Genomic DNA, 18,326 nt, shown 5'->3' with positions numbered 1-18,326 from the left:
TTGAATTAAGACAGTGAAGTACTTAAACTCCTGAATATTTTTTTATTAAAATTAATAAAACATTTTTTCTGATGTCAACCCTGTCACAGTTTTCCAAAATTTCTGAAACCCTATATGTACACAAGCAAGTGGAGAGATAGTTTCAGCCTGCTGACTAAACTGTGAAAAGCCCTGTACTGTAGCTTGTCTGGGGGTAGATTGAGGGAAGCGGAGATGTCAGTTTGCCTCTTGGCAGTCACACAAGCACTGGGGAAAATGGTTTAGGGAAATCCCTTTTTTACCCCCGCAAAAGAAAAAAAAAACACCATAGACTCTTCAACTTCCTAACACATTCCAAGAAACTCCGGAAATGACACAGGCAACCAACAGTCTTCGCCACAAGAAGAAGAACCGCTCCGAACAGCTCCGAAAGGACGGCATGTGGTCCAGATATTTACGGCAAAACTACAATTTTCTTCTCCAGTTTCTGCTCTGGGAAGATGAACCTCCGCATGACATCATCCAGCTCTTCCAGGGCCAGCTGGGCGTGGAGGACAGCGACCTCATCACGGTCATTCTGCACTACGAACTTCAGAGTGCGGTACAGATCCCGGAGCACGTCCTTCAGGACCTGCGGAGCACAGGAAAGCACAGGAAAGTCAGTGCCCACATTTCTCACAGTTCTCAGCTATGGAACAGGATAGGAAGAGGAGATAATGAATATAACAACTGTAAAGGAATCCCATATTAAAATTAGCCTTCAAGAATGTGTGGTGATTCTGAGCCTCTGCCATGTCTTTACTCTACATTTCCACAAATACCATGTGTCCATATTACTGCACTCCACCATCTTTTACCATGACTAAAGCCTTACAATCCTCCTGCTGCACTTTTCTATTTTCCACTGTAATTAAATGATTTGTCTCTGTGAACTTTCCTGAAAGAGAAAGAGGAAAAAAAAAAGAAATGAGGCTAGGTTAAAAAAAAAAAACATCTTAGTGAAAATCCCAATAAAATATTCAATCAAAATGTATGAGAATACATTAAGACGGAGGATCGGCACAGGTGTCACCTCAGTACAATATCTTGCCAACTGAAATTGATTTAATCAAAATCTACAACACAATGTCAAAACTGTTAGCTTCCATTTCCTAGACCAAAATCAAGCTACCAGCTCTGTCATTTAAATAGTAATCTGCCAAACACTTGTACCTAATGTTACCATTCTATCAGACTTCCTTCCCATGAAAACAAAAGGTAATGCCCTATTGTCATTAAACAGTCTGTTATAAAGAAGAAAGGGAAGAGTGCATTATTATAATGTCAAAACAGCTCTTTGAAACTGTAGTCACAGAAATTAAAGGGAGACAGTTTCCATTACATGGCCTGTGAGACTGAGAAAGGAATCACCATGTTTAAATGAAAAGGCTGTCAAACAACAGTTTTCTTTCCTTATAGTACAATAGGTCTACAGGACTATGACAAGTTTAGTTTTTGTGTCCATTTTTCTGTTTTAACTAGGTCTAAGTGACAATACCCCTTTTCATATAGAACCAGACACACCCTGCCACCTTATAAACTGGACTTTATTCAATAAAAAAAAGTATACAAAAAAAAAAACTTAATTTTGCAAGACAGGATTATAATATATCCACCCTGAATCGGGAGAACAATTGGAAAACCCCTTAAATTAGTTTCAGTCTTCCCTTACAGGCAACCTTTGGGAATACACATCAGAAATCTAAGGTTTGCAAAACCTTTGCATCCTCACACATTGAACACACATGTAGACACAGATTTCTGACATTATGTGCTGAGGATGTGAGGACAAATTTGGGATCTCAAACATGATCAAGGAATTAACCACCACATATTAGTGGACAATATAGTAACAAGCAGTTGCAAATATAATAACATAATGAGACAAGCCCAGCAGCTAGCTTGAAAATGCATTTGGCCTTTTTTATTATTTTATAACCCAGTTAAAAGCAATTCAAAAATTGATTTTAGATGGGCAAGACCTGTTAGAAGGACAGTCACAATCCCCAAATTCTGCGCTGACTTAGTCTCTCAGTATCGTTAGCGTGAAAAGATGAATATTTTAAACAAAGCACACAAGTCACTGCATGAATGTTATTTGCCATCCGATCAGATTTGTGGTCAATTAGATCAGAAATAAAAGTAAGAAAACTGAGGTGGCAAAGAAGGATGCAAATGAGTCTTCCGAAGGAAAGCTTTGATCTAATTTCTCAATAGGATGGATCCTATTCAAGTATTTTATCGCCTCTCCCAAAGATAACAAAGCCACAGGATCTCAGATTCTGCACTCATTTCAGACGTTTTTGTCTGTCACTACAAGAAACCGCTTGCAAAGGATGATAAAGTTTTGCTGGAAGGTTCATTTCCAGAGAATATCCAAAAACTTTTAATCATCTTGTTCAGCGTGTTTTTCTGACGATCCCACGTCCTCTTCAAGTACATCATTTTCGGGATATAAAAGTTAATAAAGTGTAAACGGGGGAGGGAGCTTCTGAGTGTTTCTTTCACAAAAAAATGTGATATTCATCTTTCTAAAAACATACATGCATAAATAAAATACTGTTGGTTTGAAAGCTCTCTATACAATAACCTCTGTATAGACATTTACATGCCCTTGAGTAAGAAAAAATGTTATTAAAGCAATGTTTAGATGCCTGATTAGTTTTTTACGCTCACGCAAAACTTTACAATTGACCAGACGAAGGAAGGTAATTAAAGGAAATTATGGTGGAACATTAACATGTCACAAGAAAAGACCGAAATAAGGTTGCAAGGAAAACAAGACATTAATAACATGGCAATTATTTTGTGAGATTATTTATTGTCCTCCCATCAAAGACCTTGGGCCACACTACGTACTAATTCCACTTGGCTCATTCCACTTTACGCAACCTTTTACATGTACTGCACATGCGATGAGAGACATGATAAGACTACAACGTGACAAATTAAAATGCAAAACAAACCCAAACGCTGCTGCCCTGAAACACATCCTACGGCACTTTGCTAAACTACGGAGACAGTTCACTTATTTTCAGCAAAGTTTTGTGCGTTTAAGTTAAGGACATTTGAAACGACTAAAAAGAGGATGGTCACGTAATGTAAGATACAATCATCCAGTGACCAAAACTTTTTCAATAAATATCAGTAAAGAAAATATCAGTAAGTAAATATAAATTTACTATTCGTCTCCCCGTTAAACCCTCTGACATTCCTACTATTTCAATGAGGGTGGATGTGAGGGCAATTTTGCTTTTGCCACACCTTGAAAAAGGTCAGGTTCGACAGTCTGGCACGAGTTAATGATATGGGTTCCCTTGTACAGAAAGACAACAGCCAATCAAAGGCTAACAGCTGTAAATACCACAGGAGAACATGCTGCTGATTGCCACCAACAAAGAGTGATGGTGTATGTAACCTCAACCAGCACGGATATACCCGGCAGCGGACAAAATCCCAGTAGGCACTAACTTGTGAACAAAACATTACTTCAATTATTTCAACTCTGTAGTGAAATGTAAACAAAAAATAATAGCCAAGAGCAAGCTCTTATGAGGCTTATGAGCTCTTATGAGGCATGAGAATGTATTGTACCTGTAGACATGTAAACTGAAATGTATACTGACTGTGGACTTGCGTTTTTACTTGGTGAATTCTACAACGATCAAAATAAAAAGGCCCAAATTAATCCCAATGCACTCAAATTCAAGACTTTCAGCTGCGTGCAAAAGGGTACTCAGTATCAGTGCAATTACCTTTGAATATTAACTCATTTCAAACTGGCATTGTATGTTTATAAACACAGCCATGTTTCTCCTCAGTTGGATCAGAGTTAACACTGGTTTATCCACACTACAGCTCATATAACAATGGTCCGGTGTTCCCAAATGCTTCTGGCAATTAATGCATCACCGAAAGCCTGTAACCTGTGCAGCCTGAGAAGTAAACAGCCCTGCAAAAGAACGCCCTAGTCAGGCAAATCAAGCATGCTGGCATCTGCAGGCGCTGCCCCTTCTCCTGCACTCTTCCACTCGATCACTGTACCCCCTGGCAGTCTCAACCCTCTCTGGTCTCAACCCTCTCTGGTCAATCCCACTATACAACACATCCGGACTTGCTTTTCACACTGTTCCATAATTTTACGTCTTTTTGTTTGAATCAGTCAGCAATATCTCACAGCCCTCTTCGAACAATCGGACATTAAGGTAAGCATACATTAGGCTGTGACAGCACATGTGGCTATTCGGTTTCCCTAGGCGGCTCACATGACAGATGCACAGCTAAGTCAACTACAAATAGAGAAGGATGAAAGCTATAGTGTGTTTACGAAAAACACAAATAAGGAAATGAGACAATAATGGTTTAAAAAACAATTCTGGCTTGGCTTAAGTTTACTCTCCATTTCATTTGTGTACTTTTTTAGGATAATGGATTCTGGCTTGCTCAAAATACGATCAACTGACAGAACTGAATCATGAATTTGAAGATTGGAAACTGCCGGAATTCCCATAGACCTTTAAATCCAACCTGTCTAACCCCCATCCCCACAAAAGGCACTTTCCCAGGAAAATTAAAACCTGAGACCTGGTTTCTCATGCCTCTCCCTCCTGTGCTTCATTAATCATCATCCCAGATGTCAAGGTGCACACTAGTCTGCTTCAAAAAATGTCTTGGATGTGCGATACCTTTCTGGTTTCCAACAGAAAGTGAGTCATTAAAGTTCAAGGAGGGAGTTGGAACCATTTTTTGGCAATACAGGAATTGAAAGTCTGGGAAAACAAGTTATATCAATGCCTCTATCCTTCAGGGCACCTTGCTGGGAGTATGGTTAAGCAGGTGCCAAAATTTCGGTCAAGAGACCTTATTTGCAAGGTTAACAGTTTAATTTTTAGGCCTGGGGAAGAGCTAAATGTGGTGTTACATCCGACCTTCAAACACACAGTCTCCTGACTCACTTCCGAATCATCACAGCATAAATACAAAGATCTCAGTGGGATACAGCTTTCATTTGCAGGAAATGATCACCAATAACTATCCCAACTACTGCATCACACAGATTTCCAAATTCTCCACTTCAAAGACTGGTCCATAGATGACACTTCCTGGCTGAACAGTTCACAACTTGATCTTGTGAAACACTAAGTTACATTGAGATCACACACATTTCTCTCAGGGGTGTAGTTTTCTTTCTAAAACTAACTATAAGGCTTGGGTTAAATGTAGATTAAGGCACTGATTGTCTGCCTTTGCTGTTTAGTATAAGTCCACATTTAAATTGACTCTGAAGGAGAGGATCTCAAAAGTACAGCATGTAATGAAATATCTGAAAACTGAATTGACATCCAATATATTTCCATTCCCAGGCACTGTTACCTAGAGGAAAGTCAACTTTCAAATGCTTATTTTAGCTAAAACCTCAACTTACCCTCCCCATCATAAGCCTGATACAGCCACAACTGTCAAGATGAAGAGTGAAAAACATTAAGTACCTGTCTTTTACCATGGGGATCAAACAGTTTTGACAGGTATTGACCTGAAGCTGATAAAGGGACTAAAACTGTTTCAGTTAAAACAAAGGTACAGAATATATTTGACAGCCCGGGTGACAAATGTTTAATAAAGTCATGATGTCTGAGTTCTGAACAACAGTGGCACTTAAGTAGGTTTCTATAGCAAGCCCCAGAACCCCGTTATTCATTTCGAACAAACACTTCAGTACACAAAGAAAACAAAAACTTACAAACAGTCTGATTTGGAAACGCTCAACTCAAAATTATAAGTTAAAGCCATTAAAGCCAAGTAAAGATTTTTCAAAACATGGACCATGAAAATTCACCTCCAACACTCAATAGTAGGAGTGTCAAAAATATGCTTCCTTAGAATAGAGTCAAATGTGTGAACTGTTTTAAGTGACGCTAACCACACAAAACTGGGAGCAAACTGGAGCTAGATAAAGTGCATGAAAGGACTGGATTGGGGACACTTCTGCTCATTTTCACTTTGACCACTAATAAAGGGCTTCCCTGAACTCCCTAAAGGATAAATCAAAGGAACCAAGGAAAAAGGCACCTCACACAGCCTCGTGAGGCTTGGTATGCTGTCTTTTTCCTAAGAAAGTCTGCACATCCCAGAAATGCAAGTGTGTGTGTGTTTCCTATCAGACTTATGAGCCACATTCTAAAATACTGGTATGTTGCTTCTTTGAATATACAGTAATTTCTTAATTTACTTTGTCCGGTTATTCTGAAAATAAAAGAATTAGTTGTGCGCCCCTTTATCTGAAACTGCAATATAGCATAAACTAAAAAGAGCTTGTTTTATGTTTTGATGAGTAAGAAATGCAGGCGGCAGCTGGGAATCTCCTTACCTCTGTGGCCCTGTTACTCAGTCCTCTCAGGAGAAGGGCAATGACATGAACACCTGCTCTACGCACTTCGGCCTCCCCATCTGTCCTAATGATTGCAGTTAAACACGAACACAACTGCAGAACACAAAACAGTGATGGCAACAGTTACAATTTTGAATCATAGAGGACAGTTTAGTATTTTTCAAGATTTGTGGGTTTAATACAGATAATAAAAAAAATATATATTTATATAAATCCAAACAAAAATGAGAGTTCAATACATTTTTTAAGGTAACAAATTCAAAAATAACCCTTTTAATATTGTATATACTGATTTTTCTTTATTACAGGCTTTATTATAACATAGTATTTAAAAACAAGTATGTTGGTATTCACAATCTATATTCAGAGATGCAGTTGAATAGCTTGCACTTTGCTTGAAAATTAAATCAATGAACTCTTCAAATGAAATAACAGTAAGGACTGTTACTCAGCTCCTTCTCATAAATAAGCAGCCCTATCAATGTAGCTCAATAATTTGCAGAGAGCTAGTCTGTATGTTATAGGACCATCTGCATGAGCTTTCTAGTATCCCTAGCAACGTGGCTTTATTTTTAGAATCTTCCCGGGACACAAAATTCCTTCGCAGGCCTCTGACTTCAGAAAGAAAGGCCAACACTTCCTAGGTTGGTATCCTTAAGTATACACACAATTCACTGCAGGCGCAGCCTGTTCAATTCTCACACTCCTCCGCCCCCCTGCATCAGGCCACATGAAACGCTTCATTCAATGATCGGGCAGCCCCCTATCAATGAAGCCTGTCTTTATTAAACTCTCTACTCCATCCCACTTCTGCTGACAGAAGCCCGTGTCTCCATTTAATCACTGGAGACAGCTTTGCTGGCAACGCCAGTTTGGATTTCTACGGCCGCCCGTGTGCTTTACAGTGAATAAGAGCCACTTGTTCAGTACCTTAATTCCCATTCAGTAAACCACTTGACTCCTTTCAGTTTTTATAAGACTGCAAATTTAATTTCTGAGCTAACTGTCCCTCCTCTCAGAAGCTTCAGTATTATAATTAGGAAGAACCTCAAGCAGATAACAGGAAGTGGACAAAATTTCCAAAAGAGAAACCAGGCCACAGCAGGTGTATTAATGTTGAATTATAACTGCATCAAATATTGCACCACGTTCATATTTATTGCATCCCATGTTGAAAGTGATGTCTTGATATATGTGCATCCCATGTTGATAAAACACTGGAAGTATATCTGTGAAAGTAAATTAACCAGCATAACGTGTAACCCTCACCACTGGTCACTCATTTTAAAAAGTGAACGAAAATACCGACGTTCCTATAAATCAACTCTTTATATCACGTCCATTGTTCCTGTCATTACTTTACACTTCAGGATAATAAATGCTGTTTTCAAAACATGTTTAATTTGAGAGGTAAGCTTATAACATTGCTAGCAGAGCTGTTTTATTAAAACCCAAAGGTAAATACAAACATACTGTACATATTAAATTGCTTTCATTTTACAACAGCAAATTCAGAATGTAAAAACATTTACCATATCATAGTAAAAAATGAACAAGTCAAAAGTCTACCTAATGACAGCTTTCAGTTTGTTTTATAAGGATGCCACAGACTTGCACAGAATAATCCAACAATACTTATTTTTTCCCTGCAGTCACACTGTGACACAAACTACAAGTCAGACCAAATCTTGCCTAAGACCAACAATGGACACAGACTAGTCTTTTGTCTGGATAAAGCTGGAAATAATTACTCATGAGTCTAGGTATAGAAATGTTCACTTCTTTTCTTTGTTGGGTTTGGACAGTATCACTCTTCTATTGTTTTTTAAATTCCACTGATGGGAATGAGTACTTTTATCAACAGTAATGTAGTACAAGAGATGTTTTGCAATAGTACAAATAAGTCACCTTTCTCTGCTGTTACCCCTCAACTAAGCCACAATCTAGAAAGGAATGAGTTCAGATAAATTTCATTTGTGCTCTCTTGTCTGTTATGAGCATCACTGCAATCCCTAGAAAATCCATAAGTGGTTTATTGGTTTTGATAAACATATGAATCTCGTTTTGTTCCAAAGAAATGCTGGATGTCTTTATGTAATGTTTATAATAATAATAATTAATAATTGCTTACACTTATATAGTGCTTTTCTGGACACTCCACTCAAAGCGCTTTACAGGTAATGGGGACTCCCTTCCACCACCACCAATGTGCAGCATCCACCTGGATGATCCACCTTTATGTACTACACATAGTCATGGTAATATAACACAAAGAGTGCAGATTATCTGTACATAGGACTTTCCAGAACAGACCTTGTTATTTTGAGATAACCATGCCTTTCACAGCTATTGACAAACAGTCAGACCCTTTTCACCCACGAGAAGTTCGAGTTCAGCACTGAGCAGGGTTTATGACCAGTCAGAGATGCTGATTTCAACATTATCACCAGGGACCACAGCAACACACAGGACTGCTGAGTTCAAGAAATGTGCCCAAGTGTGAAGGTGAAGAAGTAGGGATTGTTATAGCTGCTCATCCTCTAGCGTATTCTGTATTAATCTCTTCTGAAAAAACTTTCATGGCAGATAAAATTAAAATTAAACCTGTGTCTGTACCCTTTGTAGGTACAAATTACAAATGACATGAAAAGTCATGGCATTTTTCTAACTGTCCAATAATACAGCCAGTGATCTTGGGGGTTCAATTAAAGAACTGTATTACAGGTGAGTATTTCACTTCAGCTAGGAGGTCATATAGATACGATACAGCCTGACAGCTCAGAGACCTGTGTAGACTGTCAGCATGCTGATGTTGATGTGCACTGAGAAGGTGAGAGAGAGTAAATGTCATGAAAAATGCTCCACTGATGTCCTTGAATGCAGACAGACTTGACCATAGTTGTTGACATAGGTATAAACTGTTTTAGAAATTGTTTAAAATAGCTTAGCTGAGAGTAGTTTGCAAATGTGACAAGGAATAAAAAAGCATGAAAGTAAAATGTAAAAAAAAAACTTCTCCACAGGCAATCTACATGGAATCTACATGTTCTACAAGAACAATCTACAAGATATACTGATTATCCCAAAATAACATACACATTTTCACTCTCCTTTGGAGATTAAAAGGCCTTTGATTCTGAAATAATTCAAAATCTAAATCTCAAAGCTTGTGACTGACCACTGATGATGGCAAAATCCTATTATATACTTCAGACTGTATATACAAGACACAACATGGGGTGGAGTCTGTTATTATGGTGATTACACCGGCTAACAGAGCTTCAGCTAGGCACTTAGGTTGCAACTACCCTTCTTCACAATGGCAAAACAATGCTCAAAGAAAGGTGTAGCGATATCAAATTAAAAAATAAGAATATACAACATTCTGAACTCGTTTTAGATTCCTAAAATAGGTATGGACTACGAACACATTTCAGTGTGCCTCTAGGGACATGCTTAATCATAGGTGTGTTATTGAAAGGTTTCAGCAGTACAGTATTTGCAGGAAGAAATGCTGTTAAATTTGCTAATGAAGAATGTAATGTCAAAAGAGATTCTTTGGTTGTGTTACCAAAAAGGTTTGCAAGAAAATGTCTGCCCTAGAGAAGAAAAGACTAGTAATTAAAATAATGTTGCACATTTCCTATACTAATTTTATCCTTCTATGGTATGATACATACTCAATGCTTTGTTGGATTGCACAGGTTGTATTAACTTTGCTGCTGAAGCCCATATTAAGTTCTTCATTAACAAATCTGCAAGTGCCTCACTGCATAGTTCAATATCTGTACATAATTAAAAAAAGAATGACTTGTTTGAAGAGTAGAAAAGGTTAAATTGAACCCACCACTGCAATGCCAATAATACCTACAAGTCCATGCTGACAAAACGGCACCGGATTCTTTTTCTGGATCCAAAAAGCCTTAAAGGTCAGGTTATTTTAAATAATCATTCAGATGTTCTCATACCCTCCTGCAGAGTTAAATATTGAACCTTTAATGAAAACCTACCATAAAAATCAGTGCTGCATGGGAAATTAACTTTGAAAGGGAAGTGGTGTGCAGTGGCATTTTGCAATCCCACAAAATTGTAGAACCTTTTCAGTAAGAAATATAGTCAAGGTTGGGCATTGATTGCCTTTTCTGTTACCATCACTCCATCGGTAATACACAGCTGCATAGAGAAATATATATGATAATATTTGAATATCTGTCAATTAATTATTGTGCACAATTAAAAGTCTCTGTCGGCTTAAACATTGAGTAACAACTCATTTGGAAACAAGCATACAGAGTCTTGCTACTACAGGTTACACCAGGAAGCAATTCAATGAATCACTGACTTTGAGAATGAACTATTCAGGGAAAGTTTTTTTTTTTGTGCTTTATTTTAAAAAAAAATAATAAAAAAGAATAACATTCATTCAACACAACTGTGTGTTAATTATAATTGAGGACCCCAAAAAAGTCCTTACCTCATGAACCAAAGGCCCCAGAGCAAAGTTGAGCCTCTGGGACAGCTCACCCAGGTTCGACAGACTGCTGGCTCGGATGGAGCTGTCTTCATCCCGCGTCGCTCTCAGGAAAACGTGAATCAGGGGACCTGCATAATGGCACGTCAGGTCACCTAGACAGGGCAAGACAGACACGGTTTTGTTGTTTGAGAGGGTACTTGTACCTGGGCTTCTCACTAGGCTAGCCTCCTTCTCTTTGTACATTGCATGATTGACTGAATACACAAATTCATATTCTACAACACTTGGAGAATGCACTGGACCTTAGATACATTGTCTGTTGTAGAAAACGTACTTTCCAGTTATGAACTATGCTGAAATTAACTGCAGCATTTGATTACAGTTACTACAACATTCCTATAGCGAAGCCCATTGCTACCTAATTTCCTGATGCTGCAATACTGTAACGAACAGCAACAAATACAACCATCATGCTCTTCAACACCGCCCTTGTCTATTTTAATTTCACAACTTCGCAAATGAAACTTTTCACAAGCTGACTAGCTAATTGCTGTTGACAAATTGTGCAAGCTGCATGCAAGCATCATTGTGTATCACAGAAAATTTGAAGTGTTTTACGTTAAAAGTCTGTGAAAGACTACAATATTTATTTTAAAAAAAACTTTAAAACTTGGGCTGAACTGAATAACAGACAAGGCTGTTTAATTAAAATTCTCTCCAACAAGAAAACGTAACTTTTTATGGAATGCAAATGAAATCTTGGTGTATTATAGCTATGGACAGACTTCTGAACTAAGTTATAAAGGATTGGAAAGAAATACCACTGAAAAAAGTTTATTCATTTGCCAGTGACAGCAGCAGGGAAAATGCACTTGTCCCCACTTCCACAGTTTAAAAATCCCACCAGGCCAATAACTCTATGAGACATCCAGGAAGACAGGAAAGAAAGGGAAATGGCATCATTTGCATATGAAAACTTAATGCAACTCTGCAGCAGCTTTAATTCTTTGGGCACTTAAATCTTAACATTCAAAACTCATGTCTGAAGGTGTGGTTTGACTTTAAGGTTTCTCAAGATCAGTCAGAAAATTGAAGGCTGAGAAGACTCCGCAACTAATTTGCTACACCACGTCAATAATGACTTAACCAGAAAAGGGACTCTATTTGAATATAGGCTGATCTATTTATTATAAAATCAACACAACTAATAATAATAAATCCTTGCACTTCTACAGTACAATATATTGCATTTCCATCCCAGTAGATCTCACAGCGTTCGCCATGCTGCAGGGACTGTACGAGCTCAGCTTCCACCAGGAATGCAAAGTAGAATTTAAATGCGGAAAGCCTCACTACACAGCAGATCAGGAAGAGGAGTGAGGAGTGGCTTCAGCAATTGGCTTCAGCAATTGAATTGAAGATGAACCTCAGATGGCTACATTGTGCAACTCACTGGTGGGAAAATGTCCAGGAAGCCAGGGTAACAATCCTACTCTTAAGTAGTCAGGACCTTAGTTTAACATCTTATCCAATGGATGGCAGCTCATACAGCACAAAGCCCCTGGTTCCCATCCTGGGGCACTATTTTGGAAACTCGGGCTGAGATGGAAGGGCACTACTGACTGCTCCATCTGGTCCATCAGCACCTCTTCCAGGATCAGCTTGCTTTTCCTTAGACGTCTTGGTTCCTAGTGCTGAATAGGGCCAACCTTTCGAACCTTCCCACATCAGTCTTCAAGTCTAGGTCAAAGGTCAAGGGTCAAGGGTGACCAGCGTTGCCAGGGCTTTTTTCACATCAGAAGGACCACTCTGATTTGATAGCTAACCCCTGTGATTTTGTAGGTACCCATGTGCTTGTAATATTTTCAGTGAACCAGGGCACCTATTCCTCCTGACCTGAACATGGTATATATAAATAGAGTACTTTTTCACCCAAACTTCGAACTCTAACCCCTGGATTTTCTATTCTCATAATCGGAATGCTCACTTGTTAGTTCAGGACATGACCACCGAAACAAGATTTGCCTACATAACCGGTTTTATTACCAAAAAAAACGTTCCCAACAGAATTACATAGAATTACCTAAAAAACAAACACTACATTTTTTTGGGCTAATGTCTCCGTCACTAGTAAGTCACCCACTCTTGGAACAAGTACAAAGGCAAACAGCAACTGCTAGGCGTGAACGACTTTGAGAACGGACTATTTGTCTTGTAAAATAGGAGCTTGTCACTGCTTGTCGAGTGATCAACATCCGTTTCCTCTTTGTACAGGACCAAACAAAAAAAGTATTAGAACAGAAGAAGGGTCTTAATTTTGCATGTTTACTTCAGTGATGAAATGTGCATTACAGTTAAGACCTCAGTCATCTTTCACAGAAAGTCTCTGTCATGACCCACTCCACTAATCATTACCAAGCATGCAAGTGAGGACATGACCTCCATTGCTTCCATCAGTTTTAACTTTGCATACCGATTTCAAAGCCAGTTACCACTGATTAGCTATTTTCCATCCACAGGAAAACTTCGTTCATGTTTATCATCATTTGTCATTTAAAAGGATGTAACATTGTAACATTACAGTATTACTTAGCTAACGAGATTATTGCCATCATTATGATTCCAAAGTGCTAGATCAATAATTTTATTAATTGTTCATTCACTTTTGTTGTTCTGTCAATTGCCCACTTCACTTAAAACCAAAGTATTGATACAAAAGTACTGAAAATATTGGTGTTTTTACTGCTCAAACTTAAGATTTTTCATTCTTAAATTAGACTATTGTCAGAAGTCAATTTAATCCATCACTCGAAAAGCTCTTCCATGTTTAGAACAGATCAAGCCAGGATGACTTCAAGCACAGCACATGCTCACTGACCTAGCGCCCTGCTGGCCCTCATCAGAACTTCCCCAACCTTCAGTCTGGTCTCAAGAGAGCGATGTTTCTTCACCTCCGGAGGGCTTTCCCGATACTCATCAAGCAGCCTCTGTAAAATCTGGTCTGGAAACACATCTGCCAGCACCGTTAGACCTAGGAGGAACAGTGGGGGAAAAAAACATTGCAAACAAAGCATTTCCCATTTTTTGCCAGAAATAGTTACAAATGTTTCAGGATTGTCCCTTTTTCAAGCAGCGTGTGCCTATCACCATTATCTTTTTAAAGTATTGCATCAATGACAATAAGTTTTGTTTTTTGCAAATGTCCATCTAAGCCATATGGTCTAAAAAGGCGAAACTGAAAAATGTTATGTGCACAAAGTCATCATTGTAAAATACACAGATAACACACGTCACAATCACCAGCTGCTTCCATGCCTCAAATCTGGGCTTGGCCTCAAACTTGGTAGCCATTACTACAATGTACAGTGACTGTCAAGAAATACAGATAGATCAATAGGTTGGTCTTCCTGAGAAATGACTTTGATTTTTAAACTATATGACATAGAAGTGATGCAAGATTAGATTTACAAATGTGTTTTTTGCATATTCTTTCACAAAATCAGACATCTTCATGTTGTCTAATTGAAATTTGACATTTTGACCACTTGTTTTCATTGTAACCCTTGTTTATCAGGGCAGAGCAGACATAGTACCAGCAGTTCGCTGAGAGAAAAAATATGATGGCCACCGACTTCTTGCCAACGCTGTGAACATCAGTCCAAACACCAGGGCTAAGGCACTGAATGGAGAACACATGTATGTTTCTCGATAACATGTGTTCAGAGTGGCAGTCTTTAATGATTGGGTCTTAGTTTCCTAAAAGATCAGTATATAAATAGGTAGAATTGTGTAATGGGGCTAATATTTGGAATCGCTTTCCATTGAAGTGTGTAGGTTTAAACTAGTTTTTGGTCAAAATGGACAAAGGAGCACCCAGGGCTGAGTTGGAAAACGGGCCACACTTGGGAATCTGGTCTTAAAATTGGTTTTCTGAGCACAAGCGGTATAAGCTGGAGTAATGAAGCAAAATGACACACTAGAAAACGCCATTGCTCACTGAGGGAATTTACTCACTCGCTAACACACTTAAGTGATAGTTCTCACCAAGAGAAAAAGAGCAGACAGCTAAGGAAGATGGAATGACACATTTGATTAAAGCTATGAAATGTATTAGTTTTATAATTACTCATCTTACTTGCATCATTAAATTCTGTGGAAAAGTGGACATGTATTTTGAAAAGAATTAACTAAATAAAAGGGCAGTCATTGCAGGGGAGTGCTGAAATGCATAAACACAGGCTGTCATAATTGTCATAATTATCAGTTCCTTTGACAATTAAAAGGAATTAAGTTTGTTACTGGGATGGCATACATGGGAGACTATTTTATAAACAGTGGATGAATCACCAATTTGAGAGCTCTACACTGTTATTAATCTTTAATTTCACCATTTAAAGTTTTGCAAGCATTGCACCTGAAAACAAACCACAGTCATACAAATCATGGGAATATTTAGTGAATTTCTGAATCCACTCAAGGGGAGAGACAGAGTGCAAAACATGGCCAAGTGACAATTGTTAAACTTAACTGACCCCTTGCATGCAAGACAATTATAAAGACTGTCATTCTAAAGACATTTTCTCCCCCTTACATCCACAGTGTTATTTTGTATAACTGCATTTAAGAAAATATAATAACATGGAGAGCAGACAACTGTAAGAATAGGCTCATAATAAAATAATCTTAATAGAATCTTAAATACCTCAAGGGTTACTCCAATTAATTATAAAGATGTAATCTGGATGATAAACCTACACCTGAATGACAGGAAGGCTTCCTGAGATCTCGTTTTTTTAAAGCATAGGGATTTGGAAATGCAATCTTTGGATTAAATTAATGCCTTACAAAGTGGATAAACCTTGGTCCTGAGCACAGACCCGTTAAACCAATTTTTTGTTTGTTTCAAACTACGAACCACAGACTTTGTAGTAACAACTACAGCAAAGCAGGAAGACAAATAATCAAATACCGTAGAGGCTTACAGTACATGGCTACTATCACATGGCATACTGTTCTAAATACTATAGAATTATAATCGTTGTCTTTTTCCATCACTTTTCATTATTTAAGATTCAGTAAGGCATGGTAATGTACACAGAACAGGGTTTAACTGAAATAATGCTAAATGTATTTTTGGGGAATGTTATTTTGCATCAACAAAGGCCATCAAATATTCCGTTTAGGCTCCCAGTTACTGTATTTACAAAATATTTTCAGCTGTTTTCAAAGATGTTCTTAAAACCACTATACATCGCCATGTTTGTTGTGAAATTGTAAAAACACTGATTCAATGTAATTCTGTCGATTATTAAGATATGGTACTATGATTACTCTTACAAAAACTAACTAGTGAATAAAATCAAATCAATCTGTTCGATTGAACAGGTCTGACAAGGGTATTCAGTGTCCTGGCCAACCAGGTTGTAGCACTGACTACTCAAACAAAATCCACCATTCAGGATGCTTTAATAGACATGGATGATATGTATTTGGTTTTGTAGGTCTAGCTGCAGAACAGCCTAAATGTCAATCTTATTAGACAATAAATTAAATTAAAACATTTTAATCATGTAGCCTTTTTCCTTTTAAAAAGATGGGACAACTCTGAACATTATTTCAAACTCTTAAGCTTTAGGTTTAACATTTGATGTCGTATATTTCCTCAGGCCCTTTGCAAACGAGGCCACAAGTCCCAGTGGGTTAATGTCACGCATAAATAATAAATGTGCGAATAATAAATCAGTAACAGGTCTTATACATGCAATATTTATATTTTATGTTAATTAAAGAAAATCTATATATTTTATTTGTTATGTTTGTGTTTGACTGTGTACATTTTTCTTACAAGGAATGTCTAGTCATAGACAGAGCTCCATTATTAAAATCAGTCAGATTGACAGCAGCTACCAGATGAGATGATTACAGCATTACTGGTCTGTTGCTTTACTGTGCTGTTGCTTCCTGTGTGCTTAAATAGAAGGAGCAGGTCAATGGCTTTGGGGATCCCTTGAATAAGTCTTGGAAATACAAACCGAGCACTGGCGTATGTTTAAACAACCATGACATATTTAAAGGGTGGGAGCTGGGGTATAGGCTTCCAATACTATAGGTAGTGGTGAGATTAGGGGTTTTCCCAAACCTTAAACTGAAACTTTTCAAACTAATCGAAAATGAAACTTTTAATGAAAGAGTGCATATTGGCTTTTGACTCTTTTGTTGTCTTGCTGTCTTCCCAACTGCAAAGTAAATCATTCAGCATGTAGTGAGTTGATTACACACAACAACTCATTTCCATGTTGCTTAAGTGCTCCGATTACGCATGAGAATGCATGACACATTTTCTCTTAGTACTGCATCAGAAAAAGCTTGTATTTCTTTTTCACTGACTCAGGTATAGGTGAGAGATTCAAAGTCACTCTAATAGGATCTTGTATTTCTGCCAGGCCGGACACCTCTCTTCAGAGCAACGTGAAATTAAACACTTCCCAAATGGAGCAGGCTTGAACCTATCCTCCTCTTACTCTGCACTTCATTCAGATATTCCCTTGATGCATTTCCAACTTTTTTTTTGTTTTGACTCTTTATTTCGTAACATCATGTAAACCACATATTTACAAGTCTGATCTTGTATAACCAAACCCACTACGAAGTGAAAACGGACTAAAAGAAACAACTGGCACTGATCTTTAATCTCACTTCTAAAGCTATTAATTAAATGTGCATTGGACATATCCTTTTCATAAAACAAGGCAACAATGTATTTCCCTTATTATATTTTCACGTCCTGGTACAGTGTGATGAAATACCTCACATAGAGATTAATATACTAGTTATAATATTGTAATATTGCGGAAATCAAAATACAGATCATCAGTAAAATATTACTAATCGGTCAATCACAACACACATCAGTCAATAAAAACGAACTGTGAACTGAATGCAAGAATGCCTGTAAAAAATACATTTTTATATTATATATTCTAATATAAACAGAATATATTTACTATTTGTAATACATATGAACCTTACAAACCTTGAATTGCTGATAGATACAAAAAGGAGTCCTCGTGTTCCAAATTCTCCAAAAACACCTGAAATGTGAATTATTACATGAAGATCATTAGTATCACAGAAGGTAAGTAACCTTAGATAGAAGACCATTAAAAAACAGTATTTGACACATTTTTCTCATCCAAGGGCAGAATTTCAAATCTGAGAGACTGTATGTGGAAAAAAGTTTAAAAAGCCTTTTGGTTTGCAACTGTTGACGTCAGAGTGAGTACTCCATTACATTTAACCTTATTTTTAATAGATGACTGAATCTCAAACAAGAGTATCACAATGGGGAAGTTTTGAAGCAACAGTGGCCAGCCCACGAATTTCTGCCCATTCTCCAATTGGGTCAGTAAGGCTGACAAATTCTCTTCAATGTTAAATGGTCTTTAA

At 37.7% G+C, this 18,326-nt stretch overlaps 1 protein-coding gene across 4 annotated transcripts in view; it reads right to left on the bottom strand.

The window, feature by feature from the left end:
- The window catches only part of tango6 (transport and golgi organization 6 homolog (Drosophila)), a 41,753-nt gene continuing 23,427 nt past the window's right edge, over positions 1–18,326 (bottom strand). For all 4 annotated transcript variants that reach the window (XM_069181250.1, XM_015368289.2, XM_069181251.1 and 1 more), the window contains exons 14-18: positions 17,914–17,971; positions 13,759–13,911; positions 10,881–11,032; positions 6,386–6,499; positions 1–610 (exon numbers count right to left, since the gene is read on the bottom strand). In XM_069181250.1, the coding sequence (XP_069037351.1) occupies positions 434–610; positions 6,386–6,499; positions 10,881–11,032; positions 13,759–13,911; positions 17,914–17,971 (654 nt within the window). In that variant the 3' untranslated portion in view covers positions 1–433. The remainder of the gene's footprint in view (positions 611–6,385; positions 6,500–10,880; positions 11,033–13,758; positions 13,912–17,913; positions 17,972–18,326) is intronic.

Source organism: Lepisosteus oculatus, chromosome 20, assembly GCF_040954835.1.
Source record: "Lepisosteus oculatus isolate fLepOcu1 chromosome 20, fLepOcu1.hap2, whole genome shotgun sequence".
Classification (NCBI taxonomy): domain Eukaryota; kingdom Metazoa; phylum Chordata; class Actinopteri; order Semionotiformes; family Lepisosteidae; genus Lepisosteus; species Lepisosteus oculatus.
This window is presented reverse-complemented; position numbering and strand designations above follow the sequence as displayed.